The sequence below is a fragment of the Balaenoptera acutorostrata genome, chromosome X, assembly GCF_949987535.1.
Source record: "Balaenoptera acutorostrata chromosome X, mBalAcu1.1, whole genome shotgun sequence".
Lineage (NCBI taxonomy): Eukaryota > Metazoa > Chordata > Mammalia > Artiodactyla > Balaenopteridae > Balaenoptera > Balaenoptera acutorostrata.
In genome coordinates this window covers 103,692,970-103,718,650 of record NC_080085.1, presented here as the reverse complement: position 1 = coordinate 103,718,650, position 25,681 = coordinate 103,692,970, and the positions used below count along the sequence as shown (strand labels likewise).

Here is a 25,681-nt window from a genome sequence, read left to right as displayed (position 1 = left end):
ATGACTTTTATTTTAGGTGGGGTGGGGGGAGGGACACAAATTACAAAATAATTTTTTTTTAATTCCTCAAGTTTCTGTGATTACAGTTCCTTTCTGAGTTCAACATTTAGCTAAAATTGCATTGTGGCTCATTTGCATATAAGAAAGAGCATTCTAAATAACAGACTATCAAATTTTAACTTCTGTCAGGTATAATTTCACAAGTTATAAATTTTTTAAAATGATGAGTAGAAACCAGAAGCCACATTTAAAGAACTTCAACTGTTCTATGAATAAATTTTAATTCTCCATAGCCTTATTGAAATTACCCAAAAATAATGCCGGTATTACAGAGTAGAAATAAATTTTCCCTTTTGCTATGTTACAGCTTACTGGATTATACATTTAATAAGAGCTAATAACAGTCAACATCAAATTACTTGACAAAAGCTTTGCCCCATCAGCAATTTTGGAAGACATGATTCCTCTCTACAGATGGCATTTGAAAGCTGGTCACAAAGAGAAATTTCGTGCCAGATGGCATAAAGATTAACCCTTTACACACTGAAAGTCTGCTAGTGCATCTCAGCTACTTTGTAAGAGAATAAATCATCACTGTGGATATTTTTCAAAGACAAACTAGAACCCCCAAAAAGATGAACATAAAATGCAGTCTCTTTGGCGATTTTACATTCATAGTTTCAAGTACTCCTAAGCAGCTCAAATGATGCATGACAGCTAATAATTAGAATTTTCTGTGAAGAACAGAATGAATTCACCCTATGAGAATAGTGCATGAGGCGGAGCTGACTGCACAGCATCTGCGTTCCTCCATGGATTTGGTGTTCCTTACTCATGGCTATGAGTCAATTTCACAAAAGTCATATTCTCTAGTAGAATTTACAAATTTGAGGACTTTCCAGGTTCTGGAGACATGTCCCTCTTGAATGTAAAGAGCCTACCTACTCTACTTGCTATTTTGAATAGGTAAGACTTTCATGAATCCTCTCAAGATGAAAACACATTCCTATTCTGGCAAAAGAAAGACATGTATGAAATTCTTCCATGTCAAATTTATCGTAACATGTAGTAATGGAATTTGCATGCAGTAAATTAGTTCTCAGAAAAAAATTAAAAATCTTAAAAAAAAAAAAAAGGAAGAAGAAGCTTCCTTAATGCCCTGGTTTAATGGAGGTAGAAGGAAAATTCATACATACGTTTGTGGGTGGTCCTTTTGCATTGTCTCCAACTTGACCCAAGATATTGAACGTTAAATCATGGCAATTTACCAGGAAACGTTTATTGCACTTTTCCTCGAATGGCTTTATATCAGGTTCAATTCCTGAAAAGTCCAACCTCTACAAAATACGTAATATGAATCATTTCCCCCCCAAAATAGATACCATATGAATACAGATCTATGCATAAAAATTGCAAAACCCAACAGTTCTCTATCCATTCTTCATTTGAACTCTTATTTTTTTATTCAACAAGCCTTTGTAGAGCTCTTATAGTAAGGTTTGAACACAGATAGAGAGAAATCCCGACCTCACCCTCCACCCCACTCCTCTGACTTCATCTCCTATCCTCCCCTCCACCTCTGTTCAGCCCCATTGGCCTCCTTGGTTATTTCTCCAGCACACCAAGTATACTCCCACCTCAGGACCTTTGCACTTGGTGTTCCGTCAGGAACCCTCTTCCCCCAAGATAAATGCAAGGCTTCCTTCATTTCATTCCTTCATTTCATTCAAGTGTCCAATCAATTGGCATTTCCACAGAAAGACCTTCCTTAATTCCCTATGTAAAACTATATACTCTCTGAAAGTCTCTACTCCCTTTCTTTAATTTCGTTTTCTAACATTATTTTTAATATTTATTTGGTTGTTTATTGTTTGTCTTCCCCACAAAATATTATGTTCCAGGATGGTAGGAACTTTGTTTCTTTCATGAGCTGTGCAGGAGACAAATTTGACATGAATGGATATGGAAGGCAAGAATAACACAATGGCCTCTAACTTGGAAGATTCGGTAGACTGTGATGTTATAAACTTAGATGTGAAATAAAAATGAATAGCAGGTATAGGGGGAGGGTGAAAAGAGGTGATGAGTTCAGCTAGGGATGTGTTGAGTTTGAGGTGATGCAAGTAAGTGGTTGGAAAAATAGGAGAGGTGTGGGTTGGAGATCTGGATTTGGGAATCAGCGGTAACTAGGGTGAGGAGGACAAGGCCGGACCTCTGGGGACCACCTACATTGAAATGATGAACAGAGGGAAAGGCATGTGCTTAGGAAACTGAAAATCCCTGAGCTCGCTTCTAACAGAGCTGGGAGATGAACCCTGGCTGCCACAGAGATATATTTTTAAAAATTATTGGTATTTCAAAATAAAGTTTAAAAAAAGATATTGGGAGTCAAAGAATTCCTCTCACAGAATCCTCCTCCTCAGCTCACCCGGCTCAGGCGATCTGAGTTCATCTGTTCATTCCAATGGTCTGAACAGACTCACATTCTGTGCACAAATGGGAGGAAAAGTATAGACTGTGGGACAACTTACTATACTTTCGACAAGACCAGAGACAGGGTAGATGGGAAATGACTGGATGAATCCGAGCAGAATATACTGCCAGTATGGAAAACTCAAGCCAAGAAACATAAGAATTTTTCTCAACTGCCTGAGGATTTCAAGCCAAAGCAGGTATTGTGCCTGCAGAGTCTTGGATAATTATAGCTGTTCTGACCTTGCCTACATCACTGACAAAATTCTCCTTAAAAGGGCCTAAAATATAATATTCGTACCTGAAAGCACGATTTTCCCCCCAGAGTCTATTTATCTACAAATGTGTGGGACTAGACAGCTCCCTCTCGAACACTTATCTATCTGTGGAGCCAGCGGAGGCAAGTCATTGCCATGGAGATCAATTCTAATTTCCGCCCATTTATCTGCTCTCCTTTCTAGCTTACTCAGACAGTGGAATGTGAGGAGAAGCTGGACTAAACCACCCCAGCCCCCAAATCCTTTCCCTCCTGAGGCCTAAGAGTGCAAATGTTGGGACATATGGCCATCCTCAGTAGTTCAAAGTCGGAGCCACCCCCTTCAGTCAGTGTTTCTTTTCTTTTGTTTTTTGTGTTTTTTTAAATTTTTTGTCTGCCTCTTCTTTGGGGGATGCTTATTAGGCATGTACATTTTTTATTTTTTTGGCCATGCCACTTGGAATGTGGGATCTTAGCTCCCCAACCAGGGATCGAACCCGTGCCCCCTGCATTGGAAGCACGGAGTCTTAACCACTGGACCGCCAGGGAATTCCCCAGTGTTTCTTTATTCTCTACGGTCAGTGGAAGAAAACACGTCTCTAAACACTGAACTCTGGCCAAAAGTGACAGCCGATATTATAGGATGACACTGACTACCTAGAAAAGTACTCGACACACACAACCTGGATTTCTCTGTAGTGAAACTGCCTTCCATAACCAACACTGAACTCAATTTTCTGTCAAACTTTCATTGCAACTGTGAATTTTTCTCTCACTGTAGCTCACAGATAAACAACTCAAACATAATATCAGTTCAGTTCCATGACCACAAAAACACTACACCACAGATTTTTTAAAGACACTAGATTGAGTTTCAACCACAGTCAATTGGCTTCTTTGTATACAATCAAAGAGTCTGACATGTTCAATTAGAGCCCAATCATGATGGTGAGGGGTGGGATCAAAGGCTCAGACATGCTTGGAATGAGTAAATTTCTGAATGAATATCTTAGAACTAACATTCCCAAGGCCTGCTATACCCTTTTTTTTTTTAATTCATACAACTTACACAAATAATATAATAGTGCTATGGAGGAAAAGGGGGAGGAAACATTTAAAACAAATTTTCCCCAGATAATTTTATTTTCTCATGTGGTGTTTTATTAAGGAAAAACTTTTGCATTATTTATAGACTATATACTTTTTCCATTTCAGACTAAAAACTTTTAGTTAGAAAACTGTATGAAGTGGGGGCTTCCCTGGTGGCGCAGTGGTTAAGAATCCACCTGCCAGTGCAGGGGACACGGGTTCGAGCCCTGGTCTGGGAAGATCCCACATGCCGCAGAGCAACTAAGCCTGTGGCACACAACTACCGAGCCTGCATTCTAGAGCCCGGGAGCCACAACTACTGAAGCCCGCGCGCCTAGAGCCCGTGCTCCGTAACAAGAGAAGCCACCGCAATGAGAAGCCCGTGCACCACAACGAAGAGTAGGCCCCGCTCGCTGCAACTAGAGAAAGCCCTCGCGCAGCAACGAAGACCCAATGCAGCCAAAAATAAATAAATTTATTTTAAAAAAAAGATCAGAGGAGGCTCCTCTTTAAAAAAAAAAAAAAGAAAGAAAACTGTATGAAGCAAAAAGAAGTGAAAACAAAATCAGTCTTCCCCAAATTATTTTATATTGTATTGACATTTTCACTGAGGAAAAAACTGTAATGCTTATATAATGCATACTTTTCTATTAAAAAAATTCCACAGATTTTAATTAGAAATCTCATGTAGAAAAATTGAAAAGAAAACCAAAATATTCATCTTCCCTCAAATAAGTTCATTTTCTTGTGAAATAGTTTCCATTAGGAAAAATATTTGTAATACTTATACACTGCAGAATTTTTCCATTTTAAAATATCAGCAATTTAATTAGAAAATATCATGGAATTACCTAAATGGGAAAAGAATATGAAAAAGAATAGATACATGTATATGTATAACTGAATCACTGCACTATACACCTGAAATTAACACAACATTATTAATCAATTATACGCCAATATAAAATAAAAATATTTTAAAAAGGTTAAAAAAAAGAAAATATCATGGAATTAAATATTAATTACCTATATATCTTAGTACAAAAAGTGCCTCACTCTCATGAAAGAGATTAAAATACGCATGTGCACATAAACCCGCACTTCCCTGCACCGCTTTCCATTTAAAGTGAGATACGTGAAATTATCCCAGTTCTACAGGCCTACATCAAAAGTGGAAAATAAACATGTCTCATATGACTTGGTGTTCCTCATACTGTAGATATTCACTGCTACTGGATCACAATTGTATTTAATGGGTTAAAAGCACTGAGACCATTGTTAAGGACTCTTTAATTTATCCATTTTGAGGAGTGAGATGAAGTGAAAAGAATATAAAGAACTGAGAGAAAAAAAAATATATATATATATATATGTTGTCCCAAACTATTCGTATATACGCTAGTCCTCTTAGTGAAGTTAGCTGTTAAGCTACTTGTTCAAAGTAAGCAAGACAAGTATAAAGCAATAGATATGCCCCGTAGTGCAAAAATCAGTGATTTCAACATTTCAGACATTGTTTATCTGAATAAGCAACTATTCTAGGATTATTTAAAGAAATATATCATTAATACCTGAACTTCCGAGTCAAAAGAAAAGAGGTTCTGTCTTCCATCTCCTCTACTGAGTTTGTTCAGCTGTTCAGTTTCTCTTCCATACTAAAATTAAAACAAACATATATATACACACACACACACAAACACAAAACATTACTCCATTTCCTTCAAAACAGTATTAAATGCCATTTAATTATCTAGTTTATGTGAAACTAGCAATCTGCCACAGCTTCAAAAATATACTATTCTCCATTTCCAAGCACTTAAGGTGGATAAAGAATGCTTGCTGGGCAGAGAGTCACAGTCACCATGACCCATAAATAAGCTATAGATCAGCTTCTTATACTTTCTATATGCCTTTTATAATACCAAGAATACTGTTCAACCCATAGTACAAAAAAAGAAATACAAGAGACTCTGGATGTAAAAGAGAATAAACGAGAGAAAACACTATCTTTTATATATCCATGGTGATATCCATGGAATATTCTACACAATTCTGATTCCATCACTTTAGGAAAAACATAACGGGCTCTACGGTCTGGAATGACAAAGACTCAGAGGGGATACATTAAAATCTACAGGGGATCATGAGTGCATTCCTAAATTTTGGAAAACAGCTTTGAAGCTTAAGAGAACGGTAAATTTAAACTAGAAAAAAGTAACATCTAAACCTGTGTAACTTATTAGTTCAGGAAGAGGAATAAAGTAAAAATATAAATAGGTTTGGCAAGGATTTAAATGAAGAAATGGGTCATAACCTTCTAATCTATTATAGTAGAGAGTCCACAGAGTAATATATGTAACCTACTAAGATAGGTATGATAATCCCCTCTACACTTTCAAAACTGGCTCACTTCAAACACCAAAGAGCAGAGTAACTGACACAAACGCTGTCTGTTAACCAAAATCTTTATCTGATGAAATTATTCATATACATATACATAGGCATTCACATATAGAAAGACTATGATTTTCATACAAAACGTATACAAATCATTAGATTGAATATCATGTTCAATCTTCATCAAGAGCCCCTTGAATGAAGAATAGTTAGTGTATGAATGGCATACAGTAACTGAACTGAATAAGAAGTAGCAGATAAAATTAATAAAGTCACAAAAGTCTAGAAGTACTTCTTGGCATCTAGGGAAAAAAAATAACATTTTCCAAACTGTTAGTTGGCACTTACAGGTCCAGCTTTAGGAGTGTAACTTTTCTTTTACCATCTCTACCTGTTTCACTCATTTGTTGTGGTTTTTAATCTTAGAAATGACATTGCCACATGGAATCCAGCATTCAAACTTTAATAGCTAATCCTGCATTGTCTCAGTTGAAGGCAAGTTGCCATCAGAAAGATGTACCTTCATCAGTTCCGGATGCATGCTCCGTTCCAAACTGGCCATGATGTTCTCGGCTTTTCCTTGGCTGCTAGTTTCATCATCTGCGAATTCATTAAAAGCAGATGTTCTAAACCATGCAGACCATTACTAATCACCTAAGCGGAATATCCTAACTATCTCTCTCTCCCACCCCAACCTCTCCTACTAGATTTATTGCAAAGAATTTTGATTATGAAAGCACAGGGAAAACTCTAATGGACTTTTGAAAATCTGCCATGAATTCCCTATCTGTTTCAGTCTGGTTATATTTCATATGTCAGAGCCCATGTAGCATCAACTCTTAAAAAAAAAAAGAAAGAAAGAAAAGAAAACCCTATCAACCTCCATAGTCACTTTTAATGAAGAAGTAGGTCAACCTTCAAGATTAAGAGTTCTATATTCACTCTACACAAAGGACATTCCCATGGATTAAAGACAAGGGCTTTACCTCAATAATGAATCATTTAAAAATTCTGACCTTGTGCTGTCTCTACCGTCTCCTTTTTCTCTTGCACTAAACTGTCGGTATTGATCTGAATAATCTTTTTCAAAGTTATCAACCATTCCTCCATTTCCTGCTCAGTTTCAGCAGCCAGATAATGGCTATACTTATCTAACATCTTGAGTTCAAAAGCATGACGGCGCATTTTGGGGCACTGGAGGGGGAAAAAAAAAGACGTGTTCAGTTAGTTTAGTTGCCCTTTTAATATTAGATTTCATTAGCTTATTTATTTTTACCTCAGCTCAGCACATATGTACGTCAATACTTTCATGAAAGAATTGCTTCTTTCAACAAGGAATAGAAATTCCAAGATGATGAATGACCATGTCAAACATCTTATTTATTCCCCTCAGTACTGAGCACAGCAGTACATGCACAAAGTTGGCATAAAATATACACGTTGAGTGAGTATTATCATTTCAGGCCTTCTGACATCCTCCACATTTGGATAATCAAACTACCACCATAAAAATAAGCAAATGTTTTACTATTTCCACCCTGCTTAAAGTTTTTCTGGCATATTCATAGATTTTCAAAATCAGCCCTTAAAAAGAAGCTTAAATGTGACCTGAAATAAACCTGGTACTTGCTTTATATCACACCATAAAATGCAATATCACTATCTAATTCACTCTGCCATGCAGAATATGAAATGCATCACAGTAGCATAAAAGAAGACTGTAGTTGGGTCATATTAGATTGTGGCTCTCCATAAAAATGATGGAAATGGCCCAGGCTGAATACTAGCACACAAGGAAAATAAAAGCCTCTTCCTTTCCTCAAACACGATGACACCTCTTTTATATTACCACCTTCTCTGTCATGACAAAAGAAATGACACACTCTCCCCCCTTCCCAAATACCTCAGCATTAATTTCAAGAAAGGCTCATGAATCAATAATTTTCCAGTGCATGGTCATCATTCAAGAAGGAACCAAGAAAAGTTCCTCCTTCTCATCTTCAAAGCATAGTAAAGTATGAAATTAAACTGCTGTAGCAAGTCATAAAGATTTATATATTTGAAAATATTTGGGAGGAGGGAATCATAAATAGAGGGGAAAGCAGAGTCTGGGAGCACCAGAAAAGGAGGTCAATCCGACTAGAGCTAATTGAGAAAATCTGGGAATTGTATGTGCCTTCTTCCTTTCAGTAGATAAGAAAGCTGTCACATATATATATATATAAAAGAAGGCAACTTCTATTCACATAGATCTTTATATCTTTTATATTTTATGTTTTAAAGTGTTTCTTCACTTGCTCCTCATGACAATCTCATTTGATAAAGCGAGTAGATATCATTAATCCCACTTTACAGTTCTGAAAACTAAGATTCAGGTAGGTTGAGGGTGTTGAACCAACATCTCCTGCCTTCCACTCAATGCAGTGCCCCTTCTTGTCGACCAGGCCACCCCGGCTCTGGAGTAATGGCTCCTATCCCACGGTCAATCAACTTCCTATTTAATCATCTCTCTGCCCTCTGCTTCCCACCCCATCCATGCTAACCCTAATGTCCCTGCCTCCTCAGTAACTCAAATCAGCAAACATTTGTTAAGCCCCTACTGTACGTACAACTCTGCTAATTACTATAAGGGACCCAGACATGAATATGACATGGTCCCTGTAATCCAAAAAGGAATGTGCAGAGCTAAGTACAGTGGTAGCACAGGGGAGGTGGAGCTTAATTCCATGAGGGTGAAGAAGAACACAAAAAATGTTTCACGCCACAAGTCCCATTTGAGCCAAGTCTTAAAAGATAAGATTCAAACAGGAACAGAAGGGGAAGTATATGCCAAGCAGAGAAGCAAATGTAAGAAAGGCACATAGGCGTGAAACTCAGCGGAGTGCTTAGCCTGGTGTGACTAGAGCACAGAATGTGTATGGGGATGCCGGGGGGATGGGGTTAGTAAGGAGAGTAAGGTCAAATCACTGCGGGCCTGCAATGCCCTGGTAAGAGATTTCGAGCTCACTCGGCAAGACAATAAATCAAGAGCCAAAAGGTTTTGAAGAGACAAGTGAAGGACCCCATCTACGTCTTAGGAAGCCGGACGACACATCAGAAGGCAGGAAGGTGAGACTCTAGGCAAGAGAGGATGAAAGGGGGAACCAGAGGAAGACAGTGAGAATGAAAAGAAGGTAAGAGATTCAAGAGGCACTCTGGAGCAGACTCCAAAGGACTGGGTAGACACTTGAATAGTGGCACAGAGGGAGAGTGGGAACTCTGAAGAGGATTCTGAATTGCTAGTATGAATGTTTTGGTGGATGCAGATGTCATTAACCAAGGCAGAAAAATACTGAGGTTCTTAATAGTTGATCAATAACCCTACCTGAACAACATCAATGCAGGCGTCCAAGTAGATGCAACCTTTAGATTCTTTTGAATTTTTCTCATCTTTATAGGAATTGAGAATATACGAACCATCAGGAAGCTGGGTTAAGTAAAAATACCGTCTCTTGAACACCTATGGGGGAAAAACCAGCAGTGACACATTTGCTATGTATACATTGCATTTGAACAAAAAACCTTGAAGGGCTTGCCACACGCATTATATCTGGACAATCTTCAGACAACTTGGGGAAGTCATTAGGAATTACCGTTATCTTGATTTTGTTTTAAGATGGAGAGCTTGAAGTCAAGTGGTTTACTCTCAGTCAAATATCTGGAGAAGAAGTTTTAACACTTTAAAGTTCATAAAGCATTTTTGTATCTGAATCACTATCCATTTCGCTACAGCATCCTTCTCCTGTTTAATTGCAAACCATGACTGGATTCTTATAATTTCGTTCACCTCACCACAAATCCAAGGGTGTATACACACACACACACACACACACACACACACACACACACACACACCCCTCTATCATACAGTTACATCTCACCTGCACATCTTATTGCACTCACCTATGCTGCTCCAGTGTCCCCACTCCCGAGAGTCCAGCTTATAACACACTCACAGGGAAATACTGAGAGCAATTAGTTGCCACCAGTTGCTGTTCAGCGCCCTGTATGCTGAGATTTGAGTCAAAAGGCCCAATGTGATTGGGCCACGCGTTTGAAATTAGGGATTCACAACAGTTAAGGAGTAGCCTGCTGCCACAGCTCACAGCGAAGCCCACAGGAACGGGGAAAAGGAGGAAAAGACAGCCTGATTCATTTATTCTGCCCCTCTACTCTCCCTTAAAAGACTCTTGGACCTGATGAAGGAGGTGGAAAAGGGGTTAGGCTTAGGATTCAGAGCTCTCTGATGAATCTATGCTTCTTTCAGTAAGCCACAGACCGCAAGCTGTGTTCAGCATTTGTTATAGTAAAATTCCCCTGGTTAAGAGATCTAAAAGCATTTCAGGGCGGGAATGGGAAGACAGACTAGGAAATAGCCTCTTGGTGATCATACTGAAGAAATGCATTCTTATGCATCTTGTCTTACTCACAGAAGTCAGCTTTAAGACCTAAGCTAGCCATTTCCAATCACCCATGTGATAATCCAGTATGATCTCTGACTATTTTAAGAACTTTAATTATGGAAAGAGTATTATTTGGCAAGATTATTCTTGAAAACTACTTAACTCCTGGCAAAGTATCTAAAATATCAACAATTCATTTCTCCATGGCATGAGAGTAAGCAAAATATAGAAATAGGTTAAGGGGCATTTCTTTTAAGGAAAACCAGTAAAAAGAAATCATACGCTTGTAGTTATTTTTGACTTGTTCAAATATCACTGATTTTACAATGAATGACAAAAATATACCAGTGTGAGGAACACCCTAACAGGTTAGACTGGTAAATGCTTACTGCTTCTATTTCAGGGAGGGGCCCTGTGGGCTATATGGTATCAACAGAAAGAAGTCCAAGAAGAAAATACCACTTTGTTTTTCAATGCCAATCAAGTAAATATTACTGCATCAGTATACAAAGGCACAGAAAGTGTGTGTGTGTGTGTGTGTGTGTGAGAGATCTCATTTTACCCACATTTAAGTTTACTGCAACTATAATGAAGAAATCTAGATTCATATATAAGGAAAATGTTAATCATAACGGTGATCATATATATATGTGTGTGTGTATATATATATATATTTATGTTTGCTTATTTTCATGACAGTGGTTCGTATCTGTTATTAAATTGATGGAACCAGAAGACCTAAAGTGACATAATGAGCTGATTTCAAATGAACAAAACACCACTTTTTAGAAGTTATCACAATACTTATGTATGACAAAAATTAAAATACATTTTCCAGGCAAAAATTAACATCAAAAAAATTACAACCAGATTAGAATCTGAACCATGATCAAATCTAAAACTCAGAGTTCATAGATTCAGTGGTATGGTCTGTAGACTCCATTGGCAGAGTCCTGAGCCAGCAACAGAGGAAAACACAGAGCAAAACATCTGTGGCACAGAGTCAAATTATAGCCTGCAAAATTTTTTTCATGTACAGCTCCCTCACCAAGCAAAGATGTTTTGTGGCAGCCGCCATTTCCAATATTAGCAAAGCACGATCATCACAATAGAGGTGGAAAGGGATCTGAAATTACAGTAAATCACTTCCTGTAACATTGCAATTATGTCTAAATGTGACACTGAGGTAAGGGAGCTCGTGAACCTGGGGAGAGAGCAGATGCCTGAAAGTCATACGATCTTGATTCTCACCCAGCACTCCTGCTCCCCAGCAGTGAAACTGTCCTCAAGACTCTGCTTCTCTCTGTTTCCTCACTTGTAAAATGATGGGATCAGATCAAATGATCTGTAAGATCCTTTTTTTTTTCATGATCTACAAATAATTTTATTGAAAATGAACAAATAACACAGCAGCCTTCCCAGCTGGGGGCCACACTCCCCAAGTGATTTCCTACAGGCTTAAAGCACTCAGTTTGCACAGTAAGGACATTTTTTAAAAAATCATTTCTAGAGACAGCAGACTCTGCCCCAACGACAGATCTGTAAGATCTCGAAGACGTCTTCTCATTCTAATATTCTATGATATATGTTGGGTTTCCACTTCTGGGAAGCTTTTAAGGTACTTTTCAAAGAAGAAAGGAGTATCCTAAATCTCATATGGAACCAAAAAGGGAAGTCAGAAACAGGACTTTTTTTTTTTTTAAGTGGGATGAATATCAGGAGTCCCACTTTTTTTTTTTAATTAATTAATTTATTTATGGCTGTGTTGGGTCTTCGTTTCTGTGCGAGGGCTTTCTCTAGTTGTGGCGAGCGGAGGCCACTCTTCATCGCTGTGCGCGGGCCTCTCACTATCGCGGCCTCTCTTGTTGCGGAGCACAGGCTCCAGACGCGCAGGCTCAGTAATTGTGGCTCACGGGCTTAGCTGCTCTGCGGCATGTGGGATCTTCCCAGACCAGGGCTCGAACCCGTGTCCCCTGCATTAGCAGGCAGATTCTCAACCACTGCGCCACCAGGGAAGACCCAGGACTTTTTTTAATGTTGCTATTTAGGGTACCGGTCTACATTGTTTTTTTTCCATTTCAAAAAGAAGACAACTGTTAAAATAATGACTATATAGAACAGTGGTATTACTACCCTATATCATACCTTTCATCTGAAGGCCTCAAGTCCTTTGTAACCAAGAGCTAATTCTTTTAATGTCACTTGAGGATAAGCATTATTATCCACATTTTACCTAACAGCAAACTGAGAGACCAAGACCTCACTCAAGTTCACACAGACAAGTCGATGGTAGAACTGGAATCAGAATCATAGGACAATGACAAAGAGAATCTTGCCCAAACCTTCCAATGGCTTCCCATCAAGGTTAGAATAAGACCCAAGATCCTTCCCCCATAGCCTGGGATGATGTACAGGCTCTGGCCTTGGATTACCTCTTGGATTTTATTTCTAATTATGCTGCTCCAGCTATACTGGCTTACCTGCTGTTCCTCAAACAAAAAAGCCTTCTTCGGGCCTTTGCACTTCATGTCCCCTTGGCCTGAAAGCCTCTTGCCCCACATATCCACAGCTTCTTTCAGGTCTTCACTTGAATTTTACCTCCTCCGAGAGGCCTTCTATGACTACCTGTCCTCATGGCGGCACCTTATTTTATCTTTTTCATAGAATGATCACTATCCAAATATATCTTATTCATCTATCTATTTATTTGCTGTCTGTCTCTTTTAAACTGTTAAGGTCCAAGTCTCATCCACTGCTGTAGCTCCAGTACCTGTAACAGTGCCTGGAGAGCAATAAAATTTTGCAAAATGAACGAGGAATGAATGAATAATTCATTCTCCAGTACAGATTCTCCAGCAGTTTCATCGAATAGAAGGGTGTTTCTCTGTAACGCCCATATCCTTTTTCCTCCTCCACACCTTTATTATTTTTCCTAGATGGTGAACACAGCTGAAAATTCCCCACCATACTCAGTGAGAGGCATGGTTCCTAATGAGTGCCCCACTCAGACCACCCAGAAGAATAAAATAGAGAGTTACCCAAAGGAGATAATTCTCTGGGAACGGGTCCTGCCAAGTCTCCTGAAGGCCCTGAGGTGTCTGGATGACAACTTTTTGAACATTTACCATATGACCCTTTCTGGAGCAGGAACAAAGGCCTTTTGTCACTCGGTTGAATCAAAGATGGAAGGCCAGAAAGTTTGAGCACCTAACATCCTCAAAATGAGGACAGCCTTTTATCACTTTATATAACAAATCTCAAGGGTGTTTACCTACGTGTGTTCCCTAGAGGGTAATTATTTACTGCTAAGTTCTGTGAACCAGGAGCCCTGAGAAAGGATGGTCTGAAGGCTTTGGCAAAGTAGGTGGGCCAGGAGCAATGTAGAAATGGGGCGGGGGAAACTTACTTGACTCATGTCTCAGACAGAACAGGAAAAAAGAGGCAGCGAGGAAAAGGAGAAAGCAGGAGAGCAGGAGACACACTGGGTCTCAGAGCTGTTCGAAGCAAAAATGAAAGAAACAATGGGGAAGAAAACCCCACGACTTATCAGAAAATTGAACCGCAGTTAATTATACCAGAATGTCAGGAACGCCATCCTGCTGAATACCCCTACCAGTAGGTTGGCAACCTAATATATCACTCATCACTCTCCACTGTATCATTTTACAGCCCTACCAAGTTTTTTTTTTTTTTTTTTAAAGATTTTCTTATTTATTTATTTATTTATTTATTTATTTTTGGCTGTGTTGGGTCTTCGGTTCGTGCGAGGGCTTTCTCCAGTTGCGGCAAGCGGGGGCCACTCTTCATCGCGGTGCGGGGACCGCTCTTCATCGCGGTGCGCGGGCCTTTCTCCATCGCGGCCCCTCCCGTCGCGGGGCACAGGCTCCAGACGCGCAGGCTCAGCAATTGTGGCTCACGGGCCCAGCTGCTCCGTGGCATGTGGGATCTTCCCAGACCAGGGCTCGAACCCGTGTCCCCTGCATTAGCAGGCAGATTCTCAACCACTGCGCCACCAGGGAAGCCCCCAAGTTTTAATATATTACATAGGTCTACTGTCTGGGAGACTGGTTAAAAATCAAATAGCTTTTCTTTGATAATTCTATCATATCTAGGCACTGGAGATTTTTTAACTATTTAGTTTGAAGCAAAGTCTAAAAGGAGGGGTCTACAATCCACCCTTCTCTTTAGAGACAAATTAATTTATCTTTCTTAGAGCATGTCATGGTCCTGCTCAAATTTCCAATGACCCTCAGTTACCCACATGGTAAGGCTCCCATGCCTGATCTGGTATTCAAGGTGCTCTCACAATCCTACTAATAATATAAAATAATAACAATCTGTGACATCTGTGGAGTGCCTACTACGTTACAGTTTCTGGCTAAGTGCTTTTCTCATATTACATCAGTGAATCCTCATAATGACCTCGTGTGGTAAGTACTGTTATCATCTCCATGTTACAGAGGAGAAACTGAGGCACGGGGCAATACCAAAGGACCAAATCAACTCCATCTCCCATGACTACCCAACTTCACCTAACACACTTGTCCTGTACACACTGCCTGCCACACTCACCTCCTTTCTGATTCCCTTCCTTGGAGGCCCCACCTCCTTTAAGAAGCCTTCTCTGACCCCAGATCACAGTGATCTGGACTCATATAGCACTGGGTCTCTGTACCACCTTGAAACAATACATTATTATTGTGTGTCTCATCTCCCCAAACAGGTTTAAACTCTACATGTTACACCTCTCTTTCTCTCTACCCTCCACAGTGCCAACACCTTGTACTAATAAGGTATTCAAGATATATTTGGTGATGATGAACTCATTGATTCCTAATATTGTCTGGCACATAAGAAACCCCTAATAAATGGTTTTAAACAGTCACCAATGAATGAGGGAAAAGGAAACATAAAAAAAACAAATTAGTGAGAAATCCCTTACCCGGTAAAATGAGTGGAATCCGTTTGTTAGCTGTGAGAGATGGACTGGGAGACTTGAGCATGCAGTGTATTAATATATCAAAAAGAAAAGATTTCCTCTTCTCTATGTTCCAGTAAACATAGTGACCTTGGCCTCCCAGCAATTATTTTAATATCATCTGTGTTTTCTTAGGTAAAATCCTCTTTTGATTTGTTGTTCTCCCACTGCAGAAGGCCAAAAACCCTCCCGTAACAGTCAAAGAATAAGTGAGAACTTTTAGACTCTGGATATATAACAAATGGCTCTGTTTTGTGCAAAGAAGAAAAAAGAAGAAAGAAAGAGAAAGAAGGAAAGAAAGAAAGGAAGGAAGGAAGGAGGGGAGGGAGGGAGGGAGGGAAGGAGGAAGGGAGGGAGGGAAGGAGGAAGGAAGGGAGGGAGGAAGGGAGGGAGGAAGGAAGGGAGGGAGGAAGGAAAGGAGGGCACCGGAAGTGAGTCATACATCAAGCAGTTGAACTTGCAACCCTGATAACATACCCAGACACTTCAAAGTTTAATTGCTAAGAACGGGGAGGAGGGAGCTTGAGGAATGTGACCAAATTGAGCCAAGAAGATGCATAAAGGTGGGTGTCCCAATGGGTTGGCCAAGAATCTATAGCAGATTTTTTTTAAATGAAAAACCACCGTCAAGATCAGATTCTTCCTTATTCCATACATCATTATACCCTTTAGGAAAAACAGTTCTAAATACCACGGGAAGGTCATGCCCAATATCAGAGCTATCTAGTCCACACTAAATTCCTTCACTGATATGGAGAGAAGCTGAGAAAAGCAGATGTCTCTAGCAGCTACTTGGGAAAGAGAGCATGGAGGCTTCTGTTAGGACTGGAGTTTCTGCCTGACGGATCATTTATTCTCTATGCTATCTAAAACTTCTCTCCAAAACTTTCCCGGGAGCTGACGAGTGGCAGTGGAGTGTGTTCTCATTATCTAGAAGGTACAAATTGGGGAAATTAATCACCTATGACAAGGCTTGTCTTGTTTTAACATGAACACCGAGAACAAAGCAATTATGAGCTGAGTAAGGTGGTCACCGTGCCCAGACAACCAACAGAGCTTCTGCGAGAGCTGCGTGTGGCCAACAGCCGCCTCCGTGAAAGGACATGCTCGGGCAGTGAGAACTGTGACTTGGAGAGTGACACACATCATTAGCAGCTCTCCTGTAGCCTGGGTTCCTCGCGGCTAGTTCTCAGCCGATAATGGGGAAGCTCAGCAAGCACTTCTGGGAAAATAATGACAACTGCAGAAAATGGTGCAGACTATATCTAAACTGACCTAGCTGGCGGAAAGGTGTATACTGGGGAAAATACAAAGGTTTATTCCATAAATACGGGGTCTTCCAATCTTCCAATATGAAGAACTCAGCTTAGTTCCTTTACCAGCCCCTTTTCCCTAGAGCCCGTCACCATCGACTTGAATGTTCTTGCAAAACTGTCTGGCAGCTAGTTAGGGAGGTTGAACTTTCTAAAGCAGCCCATATACAAATTACTTTGGCTACATTATTCACATCACATCACAGGTCATGTGGTTGCTTTCTCAAAAGAACTTATAAAGTAGGAGTCTTCTGATTTCCCTTCATCTACTGGACGTTGCGGAGTCTTTTCTAACCCTCTTTCCTCCATTTTTTTCTTTCTAACCTTCTCTCATGATTCTATCTCTTCCTTCATGGCTATTAGATTGCCTCATTTCTGAGAGTCAAAAGGGCCAGGAAAAGGACTCAGACTTGTTGATAAAAAACAGTGTAAAGTGGTCATGCATGATTTCAAACTTTCCAAAGGACTGATTCTACACAGTTTTTAAAATCCAGAAATTTTTAAGTGAATAAAGATCTGTAAACTTACACCTCACTCTAAAAGACACCAAGCTGTCCTGCTTTAATCCTGTCATCCCCAGAAGGATCTGCAGGCCGGTGTCAAACCACAGTGCATCAAAGAAGTGCAGATAAAACAGGAGGGAAGACGCATGGCTCCCGTAGGCTGTTACTTGCCAATGAGTCATGATTAATACCCAGATCCTTCTGCTGTAGCTTCCCGGTTAGTCTGCTGTGTATTTGCAGGGGCTGTCAACACTTGAATTTCCTAATAGAAATGGCTCTTTGCTCTCAACTCTGCGAGCTCTAGCCCTGTGGTGCTCATTGCTGAAGCCAGCAAAGCTTGTCATCAGTGTGGGCTGGAGTTCCTTGCAGGCAGGGGACTCTGGATGCACCAAAGGTAAAACTGCCACCACGATCAGGAAAGTGACTCAGCCAACAGCATCCGTGAATCATCTTCCCATTTGCTTAGGAGAGGCATTAATATGCTTCACTTCAAAGATTTACATGGCAGAAACAGATATGCAGAATTTTTCCTTTCAGAATGCCTCATGAACTCTGCAGCCCTTTACTGCAGTTCTTCTGTCTATGCCTGAGCCAATCCAGGCCTGAAGCAGGAAGAATGTGTATGATCCCCCATCCTGTACAGGGCACCTAGGGATACAAGCCTGAGGTCTCCAGTGCACCTCAGTTCACGGGCCTGGATTTCTGCTTTGGCCCTCACTCCAACCTCCAGCTTGACAACTATGAAACTGCCACCTATGCCCAATCCTCCCCCTGCCTTGCTCCATACTCACACGCCCTCTGTTTATGTAGGGAGAGAGAGCGCAGTAAACACTGCAAGTTTCCACAAATTTCAACGATGCTAAACTAAATAAGAGTTAAAACATAGTTCTTATAGGAAAAAAATATCTTGGCAAAATCCCTGACGCCTTTAACTGAATCTGGCTGGACCTTTATCTGGAGGTAAAACCAGAAGAACATAGGGTGTATTTTCAGCTCCCAGAAATCCAAGATGGAGAGCCATAATCCATAATAAAGAATAGCTGGGATAAATGAAATCCATAACCAGAGACAATTCCCAAAGCTCATTAACGGCCTTTATATTTCAAATTATTCCTCACACATTTTTTTTTAAAGAACTGTGTAGCACATATGACCAAATTGGTTTACTCTTCTTCTCCTTCCTCTGCCTACTGTTTGGTAGAGGTTTTAAAAGAAATAAGTGTTTTTATCTTATGTGAATTATATGTCACTTAAAAAAAAAGAAGAAGAAGAAAGAAGCAGCCAAAATATGAACAGCTGGGGATAAAAAAGAGGAAAAGCAAAGAGCCTAGCTCAGCAGCAGCAGAGCAACGATTAGCTGGAAACAAGCAGCAGCTGTCCCCTTCAGCCAGGCCACGTGGTCACCAGGTTGCCTCGGACCCACCCCCCTCCACACCCCACCCCCACCCCCCCACACCCCCACACCCCCACACCCCCGCTTCATGAATTTATGGTTCCTGCCTGGCCTTTGTAAGCAGTGGAGTTTGCAATCTCAGGGGTAGACAATACAAAAGCTAAACAATCAATCTTTGACTAACTGATTGAATTGCTTTTCTATTTCTGTTGTAACAAATTACCACAAACTTAGAGGCTGAAAACAACATAAATGTATTATCTCACAGTTCTGGAGGTTAGAAGTCTGACATGGATCTCACTGGGCTAAAATCAAGGTTAGAGCAGAGCTGTGTTCCTTCCCGGAGGCTCTAGGGGAGAATCCACTTCCTTGCCTTTTCCAGCTTCCATTTCTTGGCCCTTTCTCCATCTTCAAAGCCAGTAACACAGCATCTCTCTCTGACCCTGCTTCTGCCCTCACATCTCTTTCCCCAACTCTCCTCTTCTGCTTCCGTCTTCCAGTTTAAAAGGACCATGATGATTACACTGGATAATCCAGGCTAACCTCCCTACCAGCTGATTAGTGATTTTAACTCCCCTTTGCCATGTAAGGGAACATTTACAGATTCCAGGGATTAGGAATGGACACCTCTGCATGGGGGTCTTTATTCTGCTTACCATATTAACCAATCTGTAGTTCACAAATTATGAAAGAAAATTTAAAGCATGCACTTTTTACAGACAACTGTATTTTGACTTATAATATATGAACTCCTAAAAAAGTTATATGCAAAGCAAATTATAATTTAAAGTCATTAGAATAACTCACTATTGAAAGGAATCCTGTGAATTGTTTTGTAAAGATATTAACTTCCTAATGTCTTGTTTTAGGAATCCAGATTTCCATACATTATATTTACTTAATGTTGAACTAAAGCTTAAGTATGGGTAAAGCATTTTAATATTTTGAGAAGGTTAGGGGAAGGGGGTGCAGTCAAAAACCACAGAAGCATTTTCTAACAAACTGCCCAGAATTTTCACCTTCACACATGCACTTTGGAACCCGATAACTGATAGGTAATACGATAAACGCCTGAGTCTCACTTACTCAGCTAGGAAGCATCAACAGTGTGCTGATTAAGATCACAGGCTCAGGCATCAGCCTTCCTCAGTTCAAATCCCACCTCTGAAAACTCGAAGCTATACGACCTTGGGTTAATCACTGAATTTCTTTGTGCCTCACTTTCCACATTTGTCAACCAAGAAGAAGAATAATACCTGTGTCTTAGGGCTGCCACGAGGATTAAAAGAGATACAGAATATGAAACATTCAGCATGGTGCCTGGCACATACTAAGTCATCAATAAGTGGATTTTCTTATCCTCACCACGTGCCGAGGCCCAGGCTTAGGTGCAGGAGACATATAGGAAGCATCCTACCACTTGGATTTGTTATTTTCAGGGCTTGAAAATGAAAGTGAGAACAGGGCATGACCACTAAATGGAAAGCAGCAGGCAAAATATTAAATTAAGATAAAATTTGAGTCTCCCCTTGGTAGACAACCATGGTTTCTGCTTGCAGGCTGTGTGAAAGACAGAATGACCTTTAATACTTAATGCAAGTGTGAGTCATCCTCGGCGAACCACATGATGTTCTATTGAATATCTGAAAGGACAGTTATATTTGGTATCAGAGAATCATTTGGTTTTCTGCTCAGAATCTTCAAGTAGCTTGTTAGTTTTACCTTTGGATTTTAATGGCTCTCCACAGCCTCCCGAACAAAAGCCAACCTCATGTCCAAGGCACTCAAAGCCACGCACAAACCCCGTACACAAACTCGCTATTCTGGCCAGACTACAGAAGTCTCTAGTTCTGACAGCACTAAGGTACCGCTTGGTATAGTAGTTAATTTGGTATGTTTCTTATCTAGTCTGGAGGCTTTTGGAGGCCAGGGATCCCATCTTAGCGAGCCATATGTTCCCCACCATGAACAGCGTATAATAAGCACCTAACTAATACCTGCTAAGGAAATAGAGTACCCTATTTTTCTACTCATTTACATTCATTTCCACACAGGAACCTTTGATGCCTTTTTTGTTTCAAAGCTATTTTCTTCATTCAACTGACAGCCTCCTTTTTAAACATCCTGATTCAGAAGATAATAATTACATTTCTTTAAAAAGGTGTACTTCTAAATTTATCCTGAGGTTTCAGAGTTCTTAAATTCCATACATGTGTGAGAATCCTCTCACTAAAGATTTTTTTTTTTTTTGCTAGGGCTCCTTGTAAGAAATTTTGAAAAAGAAATATTGTTTCCAGACAGGCTAGTCATGGCAATATCCTTAAAATGATGAAATAATATAATAACTACTTCTTACCTTCATGGTAACCGTGATGGTGCTATTTACATTGGCTTTATGCAACCAGCCTTGTTTTATCACACCGCCCTTCTGAGAACATAACGATGAGGAATCCTGAAATAGAGCGAAAACCATCAGTAAAACAGCAGCTGGCTTGGCATCTAATCAAACAGTTGGGGGGCACGAACTAGGCCCTACCTGACTTTCCAAAGCATAAAGTTCCCCCTACCCCCGCCCCCCACCGTGACGATGCCTGATTAAACTTGAAATTGTTAACTACAGGATGAAAGGCTCTGTGCCGTGCACACAGTAGGCACTCAGTATTTACTGGATCATATAGACTGTCTTCTGGGAAAGTCTGCATTACATAAACAGTCAAACTGCACCTCAAAATGTCACAGACATCCGGGCCATCTGTCCCAAGAGGGATCTATCAGGCAGGAGAGTCCAGATGAATCACCATGCCACATGCCCAGTGCGGGAAAAGCAACTCCACAAGCGCGTCCCACAGGTGGGAAAACATGTCTATACACACATCACAGCCCATTTCACTTGATTTTTCCTAAGCTCCATTTGGAAATGCAACAATTAAAAAAAAATTTTTAAAGACACTCGTCAGCTTGAAAGCTGGCCCCAGATCATTCAAAAACAATTCTTTCCCTCATCTTTTCCCAGGGAAATCTCTCAGCAGAAGTGATCTTGAAGAAACCAGTGCAGTTGCCCCCATCTTTACCTCATCCTTCTCACAGTCCTCATCAATCTCAAACACATGATTGGGAATCTTTTCTGGTCGCAGAGATTTGCTGAAAATACAAGAGAGCTGTCTTAGACACTAAGCAGAACAGACCAAAAAAAAAAAAAAAGCAAGATGAGTAGACTTCTCTCTTTCACAACCAAGGAAACGCCAAGACATAAGAAGGAGAAATTGTTTTCTCCTTTCCAAAGTCAGATTCTCCCCTCTGACTAAACTTGCATTACCTTTTGTAAAAGGACTCCCACATGCGCAGCCAGCAGCAAAGACGTAACTAAGCCCAAACTGCAGAAATTGCAAGGAATGTGTGCCAGAGCTGTCACTGGTGGTGGGACCTTATCTTTCCCAGGCCTAAAAGCAACATCAGGTCATTCTGGCTCTTCCGTCTGTTTGCTGTATGACCCTGGACTGATCATCTTAGCACTCAGCTTTACCGGACATCTTTAAGACTCAGTTTTCTCGTCTGGGAAAGTGCCTTGAAAACTACAAAAGGCTACACCAAGTCTTATTTCTCCAAAACATCTCCCGTATGATATCCTGTGAGGTTAATAGTATTATGGATGAGAAAGGGGAGAAAAGTGAGAGCTCAAGTGACTGAGTGAGTAGCCCAAGGTCATCCAGCTAGGAAGTGGTAGAAGTAAGATTTGAACCCTGACAGTCTGGATCTTGGGCCAGGGTGCTCATGGCTGCCCTTCAACGCAACTCAAAGAGATGTACTTTTGTCAAGAGATGTCTGGGGCCATCAAACTGAGCCAAATGTCTTCTAGCTTTTTCATTGACAGCACTAGAAAATGCTCACTACATTATCCAGATTCAAAGAAAGATGATTTTATGGTCAATATAGATGTACCAAAGCCAAAAAGTGAACTCGTCCATTTTGGAAAAAATTTCAATGAGCAAAGTTAAAATATATCCAATTACCCAAAATACATTTACCAAACATGCTGGTTGTTTGAGGTTTTGCTTTATTATATGTTATAATTGAGAAGCTTCACAAATGGTTTGAAAAAAGGTAAAATGTTTAATAACTCTCCTCTTGAAAGTTTCCCTTAAATTCTAAACTTACCATGGCAACATTCGAAAGTCCCCAGAGAAGTCTTCATACTTGTAGTTTACCACATGCCAATCTGTGCTATAGGTTTTAATACACTGAAAGAAAATAAGAATCTTTAATTTGAAATGTAGGAAAAGTACACGTATATCTGCTTTTTTTATGTCTGGTAATAGGCTGAAAGACTTTTAAAAATCATTTGGGGAATGTTGGTACTGGGATCTTCCTTTGGGGATTAACCGTGTCTTCCTAAACCAGTTGGTGGCAATAAATACCAATTCATATGTTCTCTTGGACACTCTGACTCCAAGTCCAAAGAGTGTTCAAATAAAAAAAAAGACTTCCCTGGTGGTCCAGTGGTTAAGACTTCACGCTCCCAATGCAGGGGGCCTGGGTTCGATCCCTGGTCAGGGAACTAGATCCCACATGCCGCAACTAAGAGCACGCATGCTGCAACTACAGATCCCGCATGCCGCAAGAAAGATCCTGCATGCCAGCAACTGACCCGGCGCAGCCACATAAATAAATAAATAAATAAATAAATAAATAAAAGTAAACAATGTCCTTTGCCTTCTAAAAAAAAAAAAGGCTATGAATACAAGCTACTTGTGAAAGTATTTAAATTGTATCCTCTATATCACATCATATAGACTTGTTATGTAGGTCAGTTAAGTTCTAGTAATTTTATTTTCCATTTACACTACAGAAAGAGCATTTTATTTTTTTAAATTTTTAAATTAATTTTATTGGAGTATGGTTGCTTTACAATGTTGTGTTAGCCTCCACTGCACAACAAAATGAATCAGCCATACACATACAGATATCCCCAAGAAAGAGCATTTTAAATACAGTATATATATATTTTTTTAATTTTTATTTATTTATTTATTTTAGGCTGTGTTGGGTCTTCGTTGCAGTGCGCGGGCTTCTCATTTCGGTGGCTTCTTTCGCTGTGGAGCACGGGCTCTAGAGCGCAGGCTCAGTAGTTGTGGCGCACAGGCTTAGTTGCTCCGCGGCATGTGGGATCTTCCCGGACCAGGGATTGAACCCGTGTCCCCTGCACTGGCAGGCAGATTCTCAACCACTGCGCCGCCAGGGAAGCCCCTAAATACAGTATATTTAAAATGAATGAATGATGAATTTTCTTCTGTGGCCTTTGAGCCTCTTACCTCTTTGACAAACAAACTCTGGGCCCTCTTCTCACCATCTTCTGGTACAGTGGACTGCACCGTTCTGCGCTGACGACTTATCACCGAGATCTAGAAGACAAAGAACATCCTTGCTCTACGAACCGCCTTGAAAAATGCAGTTTTGTTCTTTAAAGAAGTGCTTGCGAACTCACAGATATATCTTCCATTGGAAACATAAGCAGGTCTCGGAGGGGGTCGCTGTAAATCTGGGTTTTTCTTTGGGTGATAACATTCTCATAGTCCAAGGGCTCAACAACTTTGGTCTTTTCCTTAATGAGAGACGAAAAGAAAGTTAATACTGTCAAACTCACGAGAGAGTAGTTCCTCCTCGTCATGTGTCAAAGATACATTATTTCACCAAAGAAGGGATTATTGATACTCAGCAATTAAAGGAGACACTTTTATGAGAGAAATATTCTCCATCATTAGACCCACACACCGAATACATACATATAAACACAGATCTCTCTGCTAAACACAAGAGTTCAGGAGAGACAGCCCTGTACTCTGCTTATCCGTGTGCCTCCCTACAAGTTATTGAATTTAAGGCAAAACAAAAAGTGGCATATATGGAAGCCTGTCAGTTGATATTTACTGAGTATGCACTATTCACTGGGTAACTAAAGGGGAGAAAGTATCAACATTCCTGTGCCTACTTGGTACCAGGCACGCTGTCCAAAGGATGTCTCAAGTTTCCAAATAGCTGGGGCAGGCATGGGTACTGGAGATGCCTGAGCCAATGGGCAGGGCATGAGAGGATGAGGCTCCGGGTGGCAAAGTCAGGGGATCCCTGTGGGACTTCCAGGTGACCCGGCCATTGATAGTAGGGCCACAGCCCGAGGCCAAGGTTACAAGGAACAGGGTTAGTGACCCTGACAAATCCAGGCTGTGACTGATTTAATAAGAGTAATAAGAGCACTTACCGAGCCTTTTCTAGATACCAGGCACCGTGCCAAGTGCTCCTCTATATTTTTTCACATAAGACTCATAATAACCCTATGAAATAGATTAAATCTTTGTCGCCATTTTACAGGTGAAGAAATCCTGGACTCAGAACAGGTTAAGTAACTTGCCCACCTTCAGAGCTGGAATTCAAACCTGAGTCTGTGACAGTCTGTGACTGTCTCTGTTCTTTCCACCTCATACAGCCTTTCCTCCCCTGAGAAATACAGGAAAATACTAAAGTTCAAGGTACTGAACTTGGAATAGGATCCCATCACCTACCTTCCTATCATCTATTCCTTCACTGAATTTACCCTGATCTGATACACTGTCTGTTTTACCTCTCTGCCTGTTTAAGGGCAGGGATTTCCCTTCATCTGTTCACCACTATAACCCTAGCACCTAGAACAGTACCTGGCACTCAGAAGACATCCAGTCATTAGTGTTGAATGAACTTGGAGATATTCAGATTCTACCAGAGCCATGTCTCAACACACTATTGGAAACCCAGGCGGGTATATATTAGTGATTTCTAGTAATAACGTTTTACTTAAATTATTTTTCTT

The 25,681-nt window shown here is 40.4% G+C and overlaps 1 protein-coding gene across 3 annotated transcripts in view; it reads right to left on the bottom strand.

Annotated features, from left to right (window-relative positions):
- Positions 1 to 25,681, bottom strand: part of DOCK11 (dedicator of cytokinesis 11) — a 185,764-nt gene that overhangs the window by 120,763 nt on the left and 39,320 nt on the right. For all 3 annotated transcript variants that reach the window (XM_057538105.1, XM_057538107.1, XM_057538106.1), the window contains exons 2-11: positions 24,326 to 24,442; positions 24,153 to 24,242; positions 22,999 to 23,081; positions 21,915 to 21,984; positions 21,200 to 21,295; positions 9,579 to 9,713; positions 7,231 to 7,408; positions 6,735 to 6,814; positions 5,389 to 5,472; positions 1,197 to 1,337 (exon numbers count right to left, since the gene is read on the bottom strand). In XM_057538105.1, the coding sequence (XP_057394088.1) occupies positions 1,197 to 1,337; positions 5,389 to 5,472; positions 6,735 to 6,814; positions 7,231 to 7,408; positions 9,579 to 9,713; positions 21,200 to 21,295; positions 21,915 to 21,984; positions 22,999 to 23,081; positions 24,153 to 24,242; positions 24,326 to 24,442 (1,074 nt within the window). The remainder of the gene's footprint in view (positions 1 to 1,196; positions 1,338 to 5,388; positions 5,473 to 6,734; positions 6,815 to 7,230; positions 7,409 to 9,578; positions 9,714 to 21,199; positions 21,296 to 21,914; positions 21,985 to 22,998; positions 23,082 to 24,152; positions 24,243 to 24,325; positions 24,443 to 25,681) is intronic.